The 17,880-nt window shown below is 40.3% G+C and overlaps 1 protein-coding gene across 3 annotated transcripts in view; it reads right to left on the bottom strand.

Annotated features, from left to right (window-relative positions):
• Window positions 1-791: 791 nt before the first annotated feature.
• Window positions 792-17,880, bottom strand: part of LOC117440155 (FERM domain-containing protein 5-like) — a 76,711-nt gene continuing 59,622 nt past the window's right edge. Inside the window, exons 1-13 of one of the 3 annotated variants that reach the window (XM_071207160.1) lie at window positions 17,216-17,289; window positions 17,028-17,070; window positions 16,780-16,858; window positions 12,503-12,600; window positions 10,251-10,374; window positions 7,592-7,679; window positions 7,217-7,305; window positions 6,429-6,492; window positions 5,788-5,879; window positions 5,629-5,703; window positions 5,426-5,493; window positions 5,179-5,304; window positions 792-3,228 (exon numbers count right to left, since the gene is read on the bottom strand). In XM_071207160.1, coding sequence (XP_071063261.1) covers window positions 2,642-3,228; window positions 5,179-5,304; window positions 5,426-5,493; window positions 5,629-5,703; window positions 5,788-5,879; window positions 6,429-6,492; window positions 7,217-7,305; window positions 7,592-7,679; window positions 10,251-10,374; window positions 12,503-12,600; window positions 16,780-16,841 — 1,473 coding nt within the window. In that variant the 5' untranslated portion in view covers window positions 16,842-16,858; window positions 17,028-17,070; window positions 17,216-17,289 and the 3' untranslated portion in view covers window positions 792-2,641. Of the gene's footprint in view, window positions 3,229-5,178; window positions 5,305-5,424; window positions 5,494-5,628; window positions 5,704-5,787; window positions 5,880-6,428; window positions 6,493-7,216; window positions 7,306-7,591; window positions 7,680-10,250; window positions 10,375-12,502; window positions 12,601-16,779; window positions 16,859-17,027; window positions 17,071-17,215; window positions 17,290-17,880 lie in introns of those variants that run through there. The other 2 variants (XM_034076446.2, XM_071207154.1) reach the window with 2 other exon arrangements.

Genomic DNA, 17,880 nt, shown 5'->3' with positions numbered 1-17,880 from the left:
CAGTTAAACCACATCAGACGCCTTGTTCCTGTTTACATGACTCGGGTAAATAAATACTAGCGTTGCCTGTCAAAGGGCCCCTTTGTTAGTTCAAGTTCTTTTAAACATTTAAGCAAAAACAATAAAAAATCAATGTATTAAACTGCGTTACAATAAAAAAATATTCAGGTAGACTATGCTACTTCTGCTGTTTTTAAATGAGCTAAAAATACAAATCGCTCTACTTCCATTTTGCTAAATCCTTTTCATAGTCAAGAAACAATTAGTTTTTTGTCAGTTCATTTACACATACTTTCACAATCATATTTGCATCTACTCTGTTTCTCTAGAATGAGTCAAGGAAGAGCAGTGATTAGGCAACGATCAGACAGGATTTACATGAATACGTTACCTACGTCTGTGTCATCATGAACAGTGGGCATCATTCCCTCACACATGCATCTACAGGCTGGTCACCTACTGAGGGGATTCAAAACACATTTCCAATAGCAGTATACATTTGCAGTTTCATGGTTGTTGATCATTATATTATCTGTTATATTTATTGCTCAAATTAAGTTTTTCATACACATGAACATAAAATGAGACCTTAAAGTACAAATGATACGCAGTAAAAACACATGTTCTGCCTCGACTTGCCTTTCACCAATCAAACACCAGCGAGCACCTTCTGAGTTAAAGAAAACACATAAATAACTAATAAAGGCTGAACAAAAAACGTGTTCTATTATATATATTAGTCAATATTTCTGTCAAACTCACCCAAAACACATAATTAATACTACTTCCCCAAATTTTCCTTAATTTTAATATGTCATATACTGTACAAAAATAAAATCAACATTTAAAGCCATGTATTTAATACTACAGGGATTCTCAAAGCACAGATTTTGTGTTAACTACCAACCTGTGGATCTTTTTGTGAAATATTTGAATATTAATACTGTACTGCCTGCATATCCTAAACCATTGATCTTGTTGCATAGCTACAACATTATTGTATTAGGGTATAATACACCAGTCTATCATTTACCACTTGTTGAAAGGACCATTAGTTAACTGTAAGGTTTTAAATAAAGCTGTAGATTGCTCTGGGCTGTAAATAAGCAGTTTGTGACATAACACATACGTAATAAGGCTGGAGAAGGAGAGGATATCAGAGTTCCCATCTGTTGGTGCAAACGGACAAATATCAGACAACAGAGGTTTCTTTGGTAGGTGCGATGATGAGGATAGCAGTAGGACGTAAACTTGACTTATCTTAGGCTCTCATGTAAGTGTTGATAACTATACATCCACAGTAAAAAATAATGCTTCAAGTCCATTAAAAGCCACTGTGAGGAAATCTGTGTTAACGAGACATGAGTTTGTACACAAATGGAAACATGACTTAAACATATTCAGCTTTTACAGATAAACGCATACATTTGAACGAAGCAATGGCTAAACAAAGTTAATTGACCCCTCACTCGACATGAACTAAAAATAAGCTCTCTTGACCGTATACTGGGGGGGGAAAGCACTTTTTTTTTACAAAGGTAAAACAAAGTTACCCTAAATGTAAAGACTCTTTATTTATGAATGTGTAAAGTATTGCACATCAAGATAAACTCCTTCTACAGAGTGAGGGAGTCAAAGAACTAACCCAAACATTTCACTATCACTACAGCGCTAGCTCACAACTACTGTAAAGGAACTACAGCAACGTGACGACTGTTTCTTTCACACAGAAGTTGATTGTAGCTATTATTTTTGCTGCTATTTTATAAAATCAGTCAACCTACCACCTCCAATACTTATTTAAATCCTTACAAATTGTCTTTAAATCATAGTCATAGAACGATAATGTTATCGGTGCTCTCGTGGCTGGACAGAAATGGTAACATGAGCACACCGTTATTGGACGTCTGACCACAAACTAGACACATTATTACTTTACATTATCACCAGCACCAACGTCACTCCTGGGTGAAATAGCTACTGCTAGTATTTCATATCATACTCTTTGCAAATATTATTTAACTCAGGATTGATCTACATTCAGTAAGTGCTGCAAGGTTTTCCATTTCACACTTTCTCTAACCCCCAGATACAAGTCAAAACAGAAGGTTAAATGATCAGTGACAATTATAAATTCTAGCTTAATGAAGGTTGGCTTTAAAATATATAAATAAGATGAGCTAGACTGGCTCTAAAAACTTCACTCAAACTCTCAGGTTACCAACACACTCCCAAACACAAAAGGTCAATCTGTCTCACAATAATGTTGCAGGATACAAATGAATAGAAAAATAAAGGCAACTATATCTGTGGTTGAATGAGTGAAGTCTGTCAGACGTTCAGTGTTTTAAATGAAACCCTGTTACTGTGGCTTTGTGTAAAAATAAAATACCTTGAAATGACCTGAATTTCCAAAGTAAAATGTGATTTTCTTTCCTCGCAGTGATGGTCAGATATAATAAACAAGGCTCTTCAGGGGACAGTCCTTGGCTTGTGACAGTAACTCCCTTATAAGAGTAGCTGGGTTGATATTGGGAAAAGGGCTGCTATTCTTTTCCTTTTCCCTCCCCCCCTCTCCTCCCTCTATTAAATGTCCCGCCTCCATCAGTGCAGGCCTGTGTTTTGTCCTTCAGTCTCTGCTTCACTTGCTGATGAGGAAACTTCCCATCCATCGTAGCTTACAGGCGAACCAGCGCCGCAGAGGGCAAAAGTATTCAAAGTGGAACTGCTGGAATTCAGGCGTCTTGCGGATGTCTCTCAGGAAGGCAATGTCCAGGTCTGACTCTGTGAGCATGATGAGCAGCAGCAGCAGGGCGAACAGCAGCCCGATGGTGACCAGGAACAGCCGCAGCACGCTCAGGATGAACTTGTTCAGCTCCTCCGCGTCGCTGGGTGGGGCCGGCCTGCTCTTCACCAAACGCGGCGCTCGCCTGCCGGATGAAAACTCCGCGGTCTGCCCCTCCTTCGACGTTCCGGCCTCTGACTCCTTGTCCTCCACGCTGCGCGGCGCCCCGTTGAGGTGGCGGTTCAGAGGGTTCTCCATCCCGTGTTCGGCCACAGGTGTGGAGAGCATGCTGTCTGAGGGGCTGTACGCCTCGTCGGAGATGACTGCCGACGTGCTCGCCTCGCTGCTGTCCATCATGCTGCCTCGAGAAGACATGAAGGAGTCGCCATGGGAGACGGAGCGCACGGGTGTGGAGTGGGCGCTGTCTCGGAGGGACTCCAGACCTGAACACAAAGGAAGTTAATGAGTCGGACATGTTTAATACCTGGGAGGTATTGTTGCAGAACACATTCAAACACAGATTCTGGCATCAGCCTTTATACGGTTTATGGGAAATGTATAAGTTCTACAAGCCCCTGCAGCAAATGTGTGACTATGTAAAGGAACACCTGTAAAAGAGGAGGTTTAAAATAGCGATTCTGGCGCAAGTGCTAAAGCAGAGATCCATTCAGCCTGGCTTGCTGGGAATATTTCCTACACTGTGCCTTTTATTTTATCATTTGTATTTGTAGAAGTGGACCAATATTAGTTTTTTGCTCCAGTGATGGATGCTATCCTCGTTGTCCTTTTGAAATACTTACAACTTGCTTCCTTAAATCCAGAGCTTAACCCTGAAGTATTTAGTTAACTTCTCTTCAAGGAAGTTCTCCACCTTGAACCCACAAGAAGAACCCCAAAAGGGCAGCACTCAATAATCCTGTAAGACTAAACCATTTCTTCTTGTTACCTGCACCGTTAGCTGGCCTGTGGCAGCCATGGAGTTGTGGAGGGACAGCGAGCCTGGAGGGCGTCCTGGAGCTCTGTCCTGACCCGGGAGCAGAGCCCGAGGAGGAGGAATCCCCCGGGAGGGCAGGGACGAGCGGGAAGACCCCCAGAACTTTACCCAAGAGCCTGGGTCCCAGAGACAGCACGCGCACATTCATATCTCGATAACAGTGGTTGACCATGCGCAGGTGAACGTTCACCTTGGTCTTGATCCGGATCAGACACTTCACCATGGTTCCAGTGGAGCTAACACACAGAGACTAACTTACTGATGTAATTCTATTCTTTATTCTCTCCGCTCTTGAAACAGCCTCCTCTCTCTCTACCTTCCTGCTGTGTGTCTTTGTCATTGACTGCGGCTGACTAGCTAAGATCCCCCCCCCCCCCCCCTCACCACAGAGAGCCCCCACATGCTGGCAGGCATAAAGATAAATGGAAAGACAGAGGGAAAGACAAGGAACAGGAATGTGGCTCACCACGGCCCCTCCCTGCCGTGACACACATGGCGTGGCCCCTGACAGCAGGAGCTATTTTCAGGCTGAGATATTATTACAAGTGGAAATGCCAGCGCAGACAGAGCAACAGGACAAACACAGGGGGTTTGTTTCAGTGTTGCAACAAAGGGGTGCAATATCAGAGCCGACAAGAGAGGGCTAGTTTCACAAAATACCCTTTTTGAGGAAAACAGACTATGCTACAAGTTTATTTAGTTTTAGAAAGGCCTTACAACTGAGAGGAAATAAACTCACAGTGGCAGCTCTGGCTAAAGGTTAATAGCCTGTTGGAGGAAAGATGGGACGTAAGTGCCCTTTATAAACTGGCAGATTGAATTTCCGATGTCAAAATAATGCCCCTGGCTCAAAGATCTTGAGTGTGTGTGTTTCAGAAAGCGAGCATCAAGAGTGCAAGATAAACATCAAAGGGAAGAGAATGACTGACACTCACGAGTGGGGGGTCGCTCACATGGAAAGGCTACTTTTTCTGAACAGGAAATGTGTGTGTGTGTGTGTGTGTGTGTGTGTGTATTACAAAGAGCCTTAGGTGTGTAATCTATAGCTGTCAAGTCACACAAGTGATTTCCAACCAAATTGTACCCCAGAAGTTCACCACATATTGAGATATACTGTAACACATGGACTAGTTAGAAAGTTAGTATAACTATATCAAATAATAATAAAAACGATATGCCAAACACTAGCATAGAATAGTATAAAATCATTTTTGTACAAATTAATATTCAGTCTATATAGTTATTAGTGGTGTAGAAACTTCACTTAAATAATTTAAATTGAACACATTTACAGAATAATGAAGGGTGTCAGATAAAGGCTTACTTAGGTTAATATAAAAAGGCATTTTATGACAGTTCTTGTCTATTCTTTAGAGGTTAGGTTAAGAGTGAGGTTTACCCTCCATGATGGAGATGTGCACAGCTCTCCGGCGGGTCCTGGGCACACTGGTCAGCCGGGGGCCGTGAGTGATGGAGGGGCAGCTCCGACTTGGCACCATGCCGGCCCTGGACAAAAACACACACCCGTATGCACATGTCATACATTCAATTAATATTTTTTTCTTCCACATTTCAGCAAAATTTCAAGCTACACGAAATATTTCCTATATCTATGAAGATAAAGATTTACTATAAGGATTCTGACCTGTGTATCTCGGGAGGGTCTCTCTTAATTTTGGCACTTTGTTCCATCACTTCTTTTGCAACCTTTCCACTGAGAAAACATAGATGTGAATTCATAAACATAAATCAAGCACTGCAACTCAAAGCTGTCCTTGATATATAAATACTTAATAATCATAACCTCTTCATAAAATGTATCAACAATATTTTGGGAGCAATTAAATACCTGTATCTGAAGCGGCTACCCTTGAAGAAGAGATTGCTACTGGACACAGTGCGGACTTGACTTGACTTCTCCAACCTGTAAGGAAAGGGAAAGAGAAAACATCATTTACATAATAATAAACATTGTGTACCGTGTTGTGTCTTATGTGCTGTGACTCACTTGTAAAAGGCCTGATTCTCCACGCCACATTTCCACAGGTGCTTACAGGCCTCAGGTGTGGGTGCAAAGAACGTCAGTATGATCTTCTTATCCTGTAACATGTACAGTACATTAACTCATATATACATATATTACAATATACAATATATTACAATATATTACATTTTACTTCATGATAATGACTGTCATCAAGAGGATGATTCCTGTCTAACTGAGATAATGGACACAGTGCATTATAACTGATCAATCAAAGCTCTCAGACAGTGGCCGTTTCTCAATGTCGAGTACACCTGCTGCAGAGCCACTATTTCAAGTATACTACGTCATCGAGTGGCGCCGAATGCTGGGCATTTAACAGTCCTTTGGCGCCACTCGATGACGTAGTATACTTGAAATAGTGGCTCTGCAGCAGGTATACTTGACATTGAGAAACGGCCAGTGGCTTTACTTTGCATTTTCCTCTGCTCAAACCCAGGGCTAACACTGCTGCCCAATCACTTCCCATTTACTTCACTATTAAGGATAGATTACACTGTCTCCCCACTGGCTGTGTCCCCATGAATAAAACAAGGCCACACTAAATAAACTCCATGAGCTCCACAGGCTAGAAAATGGAAAGTTTTAATAATGCATGCACATACCTCCGTTTGATTTGCATATACATGGAATGTCTTCGCTTCGAACTTGAGTTTGGTCACCTCCTCCCTGAGTTTGAGGTACAGAGACAGACACAACAGAGGATGGACAGACAAGGAGGGAAATTAAAACAAATGGAAACAAAAGAAGACGAAGTGAGAAAGCGAAAACAAGAGGAACAAAAACAGCAATGGAAGCAGAAAGAAGGGAGATGCAGAAATGGATATAAGTGTTAAAATATTAATAAAGGCTAGAGGCGAATTCACAAGGCCAACGGTAATTCATTTCAGTTTTCAACAATATGTTACCAATCACAGAAAATGCCAAGAATAAGCTGATAGATATTAGGAAATATAATAGTTCTACAACAACACCACTCCAAACTACTGGTTGGTTGATTCAGCTGTCACTAATATCCTTTGTACGGATCACTGGTTACTCTTTTGGACTCCTCGTCCAGTGCTTGCACATGAATCATGATATATTGGAGGATACTTTAATACCTAATAGGGAGCGGTGTTTTATTACATTTATTTCCTGGAGGATTGAGACTAAATTTAGAAGATATTAAAACAAATGTTTGGAAGTGTTCTGGCACTACTGAAAAGCTGCAAAGATGTATGTTCTCATTGCCGCTTTATATATTTCCTTATTTCTGCTTTGTACTTAAAATAGTCCATATGGAGATTTGGGAAACTACTTCATCTTTACACAAACAACTACAAAGTCCTCCTCATGAATGTTGGCATGCACATACAGAATGTATCCTTTTGTCCAGTTCATCTGAACTCACCAGTTGAGGAGATGGACCCTCCTGTTTCCTTGCAACACAGTGAATCCAAAAGGAGTAAACGCCAGAAAAGCTGGGTTCCCGGACACATCCTGAAGACACATGAACCAAAGAAAGGTATTATTACTATAGAGAAGCCATTTTAAAATCACAGTGAAATAACTTTCTCTTGTAAATGTCCTAGTTGATAAAGAAAGACACTTGAAGACAGTAAAATAACAAGTATATCAATTCCATGCTCGACTTTGATCTCACATTAACTTAAAAAACGTACAACAACAACAACAACTCATTGCATGAATGTTACATTCAAAACAGACTCATTGAAAGCAGAAGCTCATATTTCCAGAATAGATATATGTTTTTGTAAACAAACACCTTGCATGGATGAGGGTCCACTCCATACGTCTCCAGGTTCTGAGCCTTCTGGAGGAAGTTGAGCTCTGATATTTCAGGGATCTGACCTCTGGAGACAAGAACAATAAGCCGGTTAACTCGCATTCACAACCAACGTCAAACTATTACTGTGTTGTTCTATTTCATCATCATTTGATTTGAACTGCGGACTGGTTTTGATAAATGTGCCGAAGTCTCTTCTCCTTAGCGTATTGACATCTTTTAGATTGTTGATTTTATTGCATTTAAATTGTCTATTGTTTTTTACTTGTTTTATGGTGTGTGCGCTGTACTGTGTGATTCTTTGTATCTTTTGTTTATTTGACTGTACACTTTGGTCTGGAGGTTTTAAAGTGCTTTATAAATAAAGCTGTATTGTAAGTCGAAACATTTACTCTCTGTCAAACAAGCACATGGTTTCCTATTCTACCCTAGTTTATCCTTCTGCCAGCAGTGTGATGAATTTTCCATTTTCAGGTGTAGTTTTTTTACTTCGCTGACAGTAAACTATTGGGAGATGCATATCTGATTGTTCCAGACAACATGGAGGCAATGACCTATAGAGGGCAGTGCAGGACCAGGCGGTGCCTTTGCCCACCTGGGTTTACCCTATCCCATCACCCATGAAGGCATCATCTGGAGGAGTCTGACAGCCTCACTGTGTGTACCTGCTGGGACAGGAGGCTCTGACCTTGGCATGCTCTGTCTGGCTGTCTCCCACTTTAAGGGCAAGGAAGCAAAGCAATGTTAACTCAACCTGACCGCCACTGTACATTCACATCAGTCCCTGAGCATAAAACAAGCACTGCACTAGGAGAGAATGACATAACTACCATGCTGAAAATCCAAAAAGGAAGTCATCCCTTGCTAACCATTTTAAAGATAACGACTGGGGACCACATCCATCACCCTGGTCATCACCTGCTGTATAGGTTTCTTTCAAGATTCAAGGCTTTTATTCTCACGTGTGCATAGCTACAGTGTAGTTATGACAATGAACATCTTAGGCCACAGGCTCCTCCAACTGTGCAACAACAATAAAACAGATAATAGTGCAAGTAAATAAAATAAAAAAGAATATAATAGAAATAGTGCAGAATAGTCTATATACAAGTAATTGGAATATTGATATATATAAGTTGCAAACAGATGGATGTTCTTTCAAAAGTGCAGGTGTTTAACAGTATAGTGAGACCAATCGGAGGCTCCAGCCATTACACCTGACCTTTTACTGTTAAAGGAGGGGACATGGCAGCAGCCTAACATCTACCAAAGTGTTTTAAGAGAGCACACACTCGGGAAAGGAATCAAGAAACTTCTCTGATCAATTCTAAAACCATAGACTTGATAACACTGCCTTTTATTTGCACTACTTCTGACATCCGACCCTTGGAGATTCAACTGTGGCAACATGTTCCTAGACTCTTTGAACTACAGCCACCACCAATAAGGGAACACATCCTTATTCACCCAGCCGGCCAGACGCTGCAGTCTGAAGGATGTTGTTGTCTGCTGCTGTCAATAGCCAGGCATGTGAAGCATCAGGGACTGTACTGAACATTTCAGTGACTTGTTTAGCAGAAGTGGGTAGGCAGGTCTACAGAGAGTGTGAAGGCAATGTCTGCTAAACAACACAGTACCAAAAAGATGCTCAAATGCACAGAATGTAATACTAAATACTACTTAAGTAGAAATGTGTGTGAAATGTGGTATTTTGGTTAGAGGAAATCAAAACACAACATTAAATATCAATAATGTCTACTGTATCTTAAGGCATGGTTATCATGTATACACACATTAGATCAAACAGCATTTTGCAATTGTAACATCACAAACTAAGAAGTTCTGAAGAAAGAAAATATTATAAATCTGGGAACTCTATTGATTGGAAACATTCACGTTTTCAAATATTCAACATGTAGGCAGGGGAAGAACACACATATTTGTTAGATTGCTCCAGGGTCAGGAATTGAATGCTTTGGATCTTCTGTATGAAAGCAAAATGGTGTCAATATTAAGGGAAACGCTACACTCTACACCACTACTGAGAAAAACCCATAACCTTGGGTGATGGTCGTGTGCATTAGACAAAGGCTCAACTCTAGTAGCAAAGTGCAACTGAGACAATGGACATCCTCTGCGTGTCGAATTTAACTGTCATAAGTGTATCCATAACGGCATCTCCGTAAAGCTAAAACAGCAACTGTATTCTGCATGAGAAACCAATGTTGACCTTAAACAAAGCATGATGGTTTACCAGAATAACCTGTGTGAGCAGATTTCAGGCGTTCAAATGTGTGGTTTTTTATTTTGAAGTGAAATGGGCGACAAAGGTCCACAAACCGTGGGTTATTGACCTTTCCTTTAAAGGAGTGAATGTGAATTGATTAAAAACCTTTGACAAAATGTTGGCTAATTTGTAACAACATTTCTGGATTCGAGGCATATTGTCTATCAAGTGTAAATAATGCATTAGCACCGTCTTTGAGGGATTTCTGACCTATGAATTTAAGATGCTCTGTAGGAGTTCAGGCTGCAGCACCAACTGTGAGGTGTGTGTTCAGTGATGCTCTGTACTGTGGCTGCTGTGGAAGTGAAGGACTGCACAGGAAGACAGGGGCATGGACAAGTGTCACCTTACATCAGCTCAGTCTTGTGGATGTCAGCAATCCGCCGCTCCAACTTCTCAGAGTGCTTAGGGAAGAACTGGAACTTGGAGCTGTAGCCCTCTGGGTGTTTGCCGGGGTCGTGGTCGCCAATTTCAGCTGGAGGAAAGTAAAAAAGACACAGAAAAGGAAAAGTTATGATGACTTTTTAATCCACTTATGTCTTTACAAATGTGATTGCCTTCCCAAATCGAATGGCTCTGGTTGCAAGTGTTAGAAGAAGTACAAAATGAAACAATATGTGAACATAGAATATGATCCGAATGTTCAAATATTTTTTGCAATGAGCAAATGATAATGTTGGGCTGATGACTCTTAGATTGACTGTAATCATACATTTCTTTTCAAAGATTCAACCTCATGTCAAACACGTTTTTTTAGCATGAAAAGGCAATCAGAAATGATTATATTGAAATGTATGTCATTTTTTATCTTTGTATTCAATTACTTTATCAAGGAGCATTTTGCCACTTTAGTCTTTGTATGTGTCCGTCCAAACCAAAGCCCACATTACACACATTTGTTCACAAAGAACATTAAGTCAAGGTTTTGAATACACCTGGGCACACATGGGGCACATCAAAAACAAACTAAATGTAACCTTGATTCCATGCAGTACTTATTTGTACTACTATCATAAATACCTGCCAGTTTTATTCTGTGGCCAGCTTCAGCAGCCTAGCCTACAAACCGCTGACATCCGTTCACTGATGGTGGAGGAACAGAGCAGCGGAGGAGTTTGGCTACATGTCTGCTCTCTGGGGAGATCTGTACTGCTCTGGCAGCATTACTGCTGGAAATTGATTTTTGAGAGCCAGAAACATTTCAGTTTATATGTGTAACTGACATTATGGATTCACATTTTCTGACGTGCTGTCGAGAGCCTTTCTGAGCAAGAGACACCTGGTGGGAAAGCTTTACAGAAAGGGAAAACTCAGACTGCCACTTGTTTGTCCAGGCAAAGTGAAAACACTGAGTCACGAGGAGACAAAATGACAAGCAGATTGTCCTTACTGTAAAAACTGACACAAAAAGGCCTTCAGTTTTCACAATATGCTCTTATGGTGTAAATAAAAAGATGAATAAATCGATATAATCTTACATAGATATGTACGGTACAACAAGCAATCACCCAATGTCTTCTAAAAACCGGCTCATTGTATTGTGGTGTTCAAAGAATATTTACACTAAGTAATACTTCTGTCTTAATAGCTTTCTGTGGTGCAAAGAGCTTATTACATTTAAATGTTTTACTTTAAGGTAAAAACAACCAATTCAGATTTAAAAATCTACATCAAACAAACATTATCTTTAACCTCTGAACACGCTCTGCTTGCAAATGTGCTCACACCCACACTGAAAAGTACATTTACTATAGCAGAATGTGAGCATATAAAAAAATAAAACACAGCTGTAATTAACAAGCCAGGCTCATTTGGCAATCAGAACGTCTGCAGTAGATTGTAACAAAATTGAATAATATACATCAAAAGTGGTAAACAAAACCTCTGAAATGTATTTACAGTTTTAGTTTAGCGTGCAATTCCATCTTTGGAAGCAGAGGTTGGTTAACAATAATATGTAATCGCCTTATTTCTGTGTGGGATCTAATGTGTTTTTAGAATATGTCAGAGAGGACACCATGACACTGCGATGTCAGCCTTGTATGAGGACATTTAAAGGTCCCCTATTATACTGTTTTTCATCAATATATTACAGGTCTCAGATATATTCAAAACATGTCTCTGAAGTGTTTGGCTCCAAATACCAAACAGATCCTTGCAGCATTACCCATAATCCCCTCTGTTTCAGCCCTGTTTCAAAAGTGCTGATTCTCTGTCTGTTACTTTAGATGAAAATAAGGAGCCCCTCCCCACGCCCCTCTGAGAGACATTTGGTTACAAAGAACACAAAGGTGCTCTAGCAGGAGATTCAGGTGATAAGGTGGGCGGGGGTTACCTTGGTTGGTGATTGGCTAATGGTTACACAAGCCAAAGAAACGTTATGACATCACAAAGTGCCCAAAATCTGATCAGCTAATTTTCAGACAGGTTTTAACTTTTTATATAAATGGATCAGGACAAAAAGTGAGAGAATCTTTTTTCCTGAAACTTTTAGAATCTCTTTACACAGAGACACATGTTGATGTATGAAAGACATGAACAAGTGGATTTTGTATAATAGGTGACCTTTAAGATGAATACATCTATAATGATTGCCTTGATACCTTGTAATATGTAGGCAGCCAACAGAGCAGCGTCGGATGTCTTGCACAGGAGGCGGCCATGGTAGAGATCCCTCTTAACCTGCAGGAAGACGAGATATCTGTGGAGTGGAACACAGATAAACTGATTTGGGTCATTATTTAGATAATATCAATGTGGACGGAAACGGTGGATATTTCGGTTTAAAGGTAAAGTGTCCCTTGAGGCTGCAGATTTGTCAATGAGATTGTCACCAGAAGAAATCATGAAAATAAAAAAACGATATGATAGATTTTGAAACTGGTGACGTGTGTCTTCCTTAGATTTGATATCTGTGGTTATTACAGATAAGCTAGTAAAATGTAAAATAAATGCAGCTAGCGACAAAACCATTCTGAAAGGTCTCCTATTATAGTATATTTAGGCATATATTATAGGTCTCAGATATATAAAAAACATGTCTATGAAGTGTTTTGCTCAAAATACCAAACAGACCACCCATTTTAGCCCTGCCTCAAATCCCTCTATTTCAGCCCTGTTAGAGAAGTGCTGATTCTGGGTCCGTAGCTTTAAAACAAAACACATCGCGCATTGATAGTTACTTTTCTGATGGGACACATATTTATGTATAAAAGACATAAAAAAGTGCATTTTGCATGATAGGAGACCTTTAATGTTTTTCATTTTTGTAAAGCACTTTGAATTGCCTTGTGTTGAAAGTTGCTATAGATGAGTAATACCTACGTCACTTCCGGGCGAAAATTGCAGTTTTTGCCAATCCGATCCGAAATGTAAGAAAACCATGGATTTTTGGATCTTCGAAGAGCCCGATTACGATGGCCAGTCAGGCAAACCATTACATTCGATCATTGGAAATCGACGATCGGTCTCGATATATGGTTAAATTAAAATCAGTAGACAAGGCCGTCATTTCGCCAGCTGTTTTCGCCTCTGTGGCTTCAGGCTTGATCGCCGTTCAAATGACAGCGTTGATTCCCCCAAAAGTGGGCGGGGCCGTAATTTTCGCCCTAAAGTGACGTAGATGTTACTCTCATCTATGGACATCGATCGCCTACTGCTATATTTAACCATATATCGAGCCCGCTCGTCAATTTCCAATGATTGAATGTAACTGTTTACCTGTCTGGCCGTTGTAATCGGGCTCTTTGAAGATCCAAAAATCCACGGTTTACATTTTTTTTTGATCGGATTGGCAAAAACTTCAGAATTTGAATTGACCACCGATCAAATGACAGCTTTGTTTTCCCCCAAAAGTGGGCGGAGCCGTCATTTTTGCCCGGAAGTGACGCATGCGTTACTCTCATCTATATAAATAAATGTACCTTGCCATTAGTCTAGAGCCCCTCGTCTAACCAACCAACAATGACTCTATAATTACAAAGCATATGATTGGCAATCAAAAGTTTCTTATTGGAGCATTAGACACAGGACATGCAGCCAATCTCGAGGCAGAACTTGGGCTAAAGCATAATCAATGAGAATTGACCGTGATCTAAAATATGATTGCTGGTTTGCACTGAAGTCCACTGGGAGCGACTCACTCACCGCGTCTCAACATCCAGAGATTACTCATATGTCAATTTTACCGCTAAGCAATCATTTCAAACGCTTGAGATTCTGCTTTTCTCCAAGCAGCAAAGCAATAAATAGCAAAGTAGTAAAAAATATTGCTATGGGCAGCATGATTGAACCATTTTACATCCTGCCGCCACCTTGGTGTAAAATGACGATATATTAATAGCTAAAAGCAACATGAAGACCTATACTATATGTTTATGCTTGAATGCCATTTCATGTGAGGGTTTCCACTCAGAACAGATGGAGGAGGATGGAAGGGTCCCTTGCAGGCTCAATCAAAAAGAGCTAGATTGCGAAAGAGAGATTTCACTGCGTATAGCGTGGCAGATGGATGCGATTTACATGGATCCATGCGCTTGGAAGCTCTCAGACTCACTCCTCACTCTCACAGCAGTTTGTTCAGCCGTCAAGGACGCCACACACACTAGAGAAGTAGTGAAGAGCTTCATGACTGCAGCTTACTGTATGAATACGGAAATACTCAAATCCCCCCCCCCGCACTAAGACTCACTGTTGGGATGGATATAGTGTTTTTATTGTGTTCTTGTACCTTCATTATTGCATTGACCCATGATGAAGATTAATTAAAATAAAGGGGTTCTATTACGCTTTTTGGGGTTTCCCCTTTCCTGTAGTGTGTTATATCGTTTTTGTGAATAGTCTGTGAAGGCTTAAATCCCAAAGTTCCCTCCAGAGCACTTTCTCCCGTGCCTGAAACGCCTGCATTGGACTCCTTTGATATATTTTGTGACATAATGACATCACTATGTAACACTTGCTCTTCTATTGGCTAGCGCTCCAACACATTGAACGTGACATCTCTAACAGCCCGTCCACACAGCAGCGTTAAAAAATCTTCCAACGCTTCTGCCCATTCACTTTGAATGGGGGTGACGTCACGTTGCCTCGCTTTTCGCCGAACTGCTGGGAAGCAAAGCGAAGATTTCCAGGATTCAAAAGTTGAGCAATGTTCAACTTTTGAAGCTGAGGTGGAAGCGTCAGCCAATCAAATCCCGTTTATGCAAATCTGAGAGTACAAGCGTGAGCCAATCAAACCGCGTGTAAACTGGGAGAGACTCATATTCCAAACGAGAAATTACGGTAGCAAATCACCCGGTTCTTTACGACCAGTAACTATTAACGGGATACAAACCGGAGGAACCAGGCATGGAGGGAGGTGGCAGAGACAGTGGGTGAAACTGGTAGGTTTTCGCCTGTTTGGGGAGTTTATATATATATATATATTGCTCGCATAAAATCCCCGGGGTTTTTTGCTTTGTATGTCGGGGGCGGGATATTCATGTGATTGGTTGTTGGTCGCGTTGCTCGCAAAAAATCCCCAAGCTTTCAGACCACCTCCAAGATTTTCAAGATTTGTTTAACGCTGCTGTGTGGACGGACCGTAATCTGTTGACCAATCAGAGCCAGCCGGCTAATCAATCAGAGCAGACTGGGCTCTGGTTTCAGACAGAGGGTGAAAAGAGGTACAGTAGCAAATAAATAACTTTTTAACATTAAAATATATGGAAACATGTCACAGTAGAGGCACAAAATACAAATATGAACACTCTTTAAAATAGTGTAGTTCAGATGACCTGGAATAGTAATTTCGCTAGAGAAGACGGCGAACTGAAAAGAGATTTTAATTTCCCTTGAAAATGTATTGTAAAACTATTACATTTAATTGTTTTACTCAATTAAGTTAGGAAGGTTACATAAAGCTGCATTTATTGAAAGGATTATCTGTTCAGACTAAAGCAAATACGATTCATAAAAACCTCTAACAGGCTGTAGTTATATCTTTTTTAATTATCTGAAAGAGTGCTGCAGAGGCATTCAATTATAACCGTTAAGAATAAGAAACCTTTTGATCTGGTTTTATGAAACAAGAAAATGAATAGAAAGGCAGAAGACAGAGACATCCCCTTTGGTTTAATAAAATCTGTCTTGAAGTGCCCCGGAGTTGTTGTTATTATGTCAGCATTTTACATCCTGGTTATAACGGCCAACATGTTTTATTGTATGTATGTAATTGTCCCAGGTTGAGAGTAAAAGGATTAACGGGCCAACTGGGTTGAACTTCTGTTTTAAAATAGACATCTCTTTTTCCACATTACTGTTGATATTACCAGTGAGCGGTCAAACAATGAAAAACGTTATCAGAAGTGTTAAAGGATGTCCTGGTTGCCTGTTGAATGGTTTGCTAATTATTGCTGATGTTATTGGACCTTTTGATTCAGAAAACTGTTTGCTTACTCAACCTCTTAGAAATTAATAGTGGCGAGTGGCTCAAAGCTACATTAGCAGCTAGCATAACACCAGAACAATATTGCTGAGCTGTCTGTGGTTAAATTGCATTGATGGTGATTTAAGTGCAGAGTTTGGCCAGTTAAAATCGATAGAATTAAAAAGACAATTTCTTTAATTCTGCTGCATTTATAAAAATAACACTACTCACCATTGTGAGCCTGATACAATACATGAAACAGCATTGCAATGCTAATTCAGTGGAGCACTCAACAACTGTACTGCCTTTTGTATAATGAGATAGTATTAAATGGTCAGTATAACGCAATTGGGAACAAAAAATACCTTTGCGACTTAATCAGTGAGGGATAACGAAAGTTGAGAGAGGTAAATCAGATATACATTTGACTTAACCCCACCTGCAGCCCATCATCATGCGATCCTGAAATCTTACCTGGTGATTTCCTCTTTCAGGGCAGCGGGGTCAGGTGGGTAAAACTTGACTCGCAAACACATGGTGAACGGAGGCTGGGCTGAGGAAGAAAGACAAACATTTAAAATGAAATGCATTGTTTTTAAATTTGGTTGGTATGGACTGGTGGCCCATTATTTCGGAAATGTTTGCAGAGTATATTAAGCACATTTATTCTTGCATGTTTTTTACTTAACCAACTAATTAGGTATGTCAAATTATATACTTACATTTTATTTGTTTGGCAATTGACTTTGTAAACTCCAACCAATGCTGAAAGAGAGAGAACGAGAGAGAGGTAAAGACCTGGACAAAGACTCTGTGGGTGCTAAACTCTCAACCTGAACTCTGATTGCTCAGCAGCTGAGCATGAGGATGTGTAATCCATAGCGGGAAGGCACAGTGGAAGTACTTTCACCTCCTTGCTTCCTTTTCATTTACACCCCCTTCAACAGCGTCTCCATGCAGGGAGGCGATGAAGGATAATCAGGAGACTGCTGTTCTCCGTCAGAGTGCTAAACATTGAGAGACCAAACTCTAATCAGTGAGATGATGACACGCTGAGAATAATGGTGCATTGCGCTCGCAGTCATTGCAAAACACAACGATGCGGTTTGCTTTTAATTATTAACTTTTAACCTGCTTTCACATTTTCATAACAGGTCTGTCATCCACTCTTCAAACCCCCTTTGCATTTTAGAAAACAACTTCAAGCCTTGAAAGCATTTTTGAATCCCATCCAAAGTCCATATTGCAATAATTGACAAATAATTGGTCAGCAATGCAATTCCACAAAGGACTGTGTTGATTTTTGTGATAGATATTCCTTTTTGATTGAGGAGTATGGCCTTTTGCCAGCTTGCATAATTGACCTGCAGACTAACCTACCTGTCCTGCATATATTAATTTATCTAGAGGAGAAAAAAGACTCACTAGATGAGTAAGACCTGGCATGTATACCTTACACATCCATCGATCATCCTCAAAATGAACTCCAGCCTATTAAACACAACGCTAGATTATCTTTGAACACATTCAAATGTTTTTTACAGACTAAGTGATTTGCTCTGTGAACCTTTGGTG

Source organism: Pseudochaenichthys georgianus, chromosome 3, assembly GCF_902827115.2.
Source record: "Pseudochaenichthys georgianus chromosome 3, fPseGeo1.2, whole genome shotgun sequence".
NCBI classification, from domain to species: Eukaryota; Metazoa; Chordata; class Actinopteri; order Perciformes; family Channichthyidae; genus Pseudochaenichthys; species Pseudochaenichthys georgianus.
Note: the sequence above shows the minus strand (reverse complement) of the source record. Positions and strands in the feature narration are given on the sequence as shown.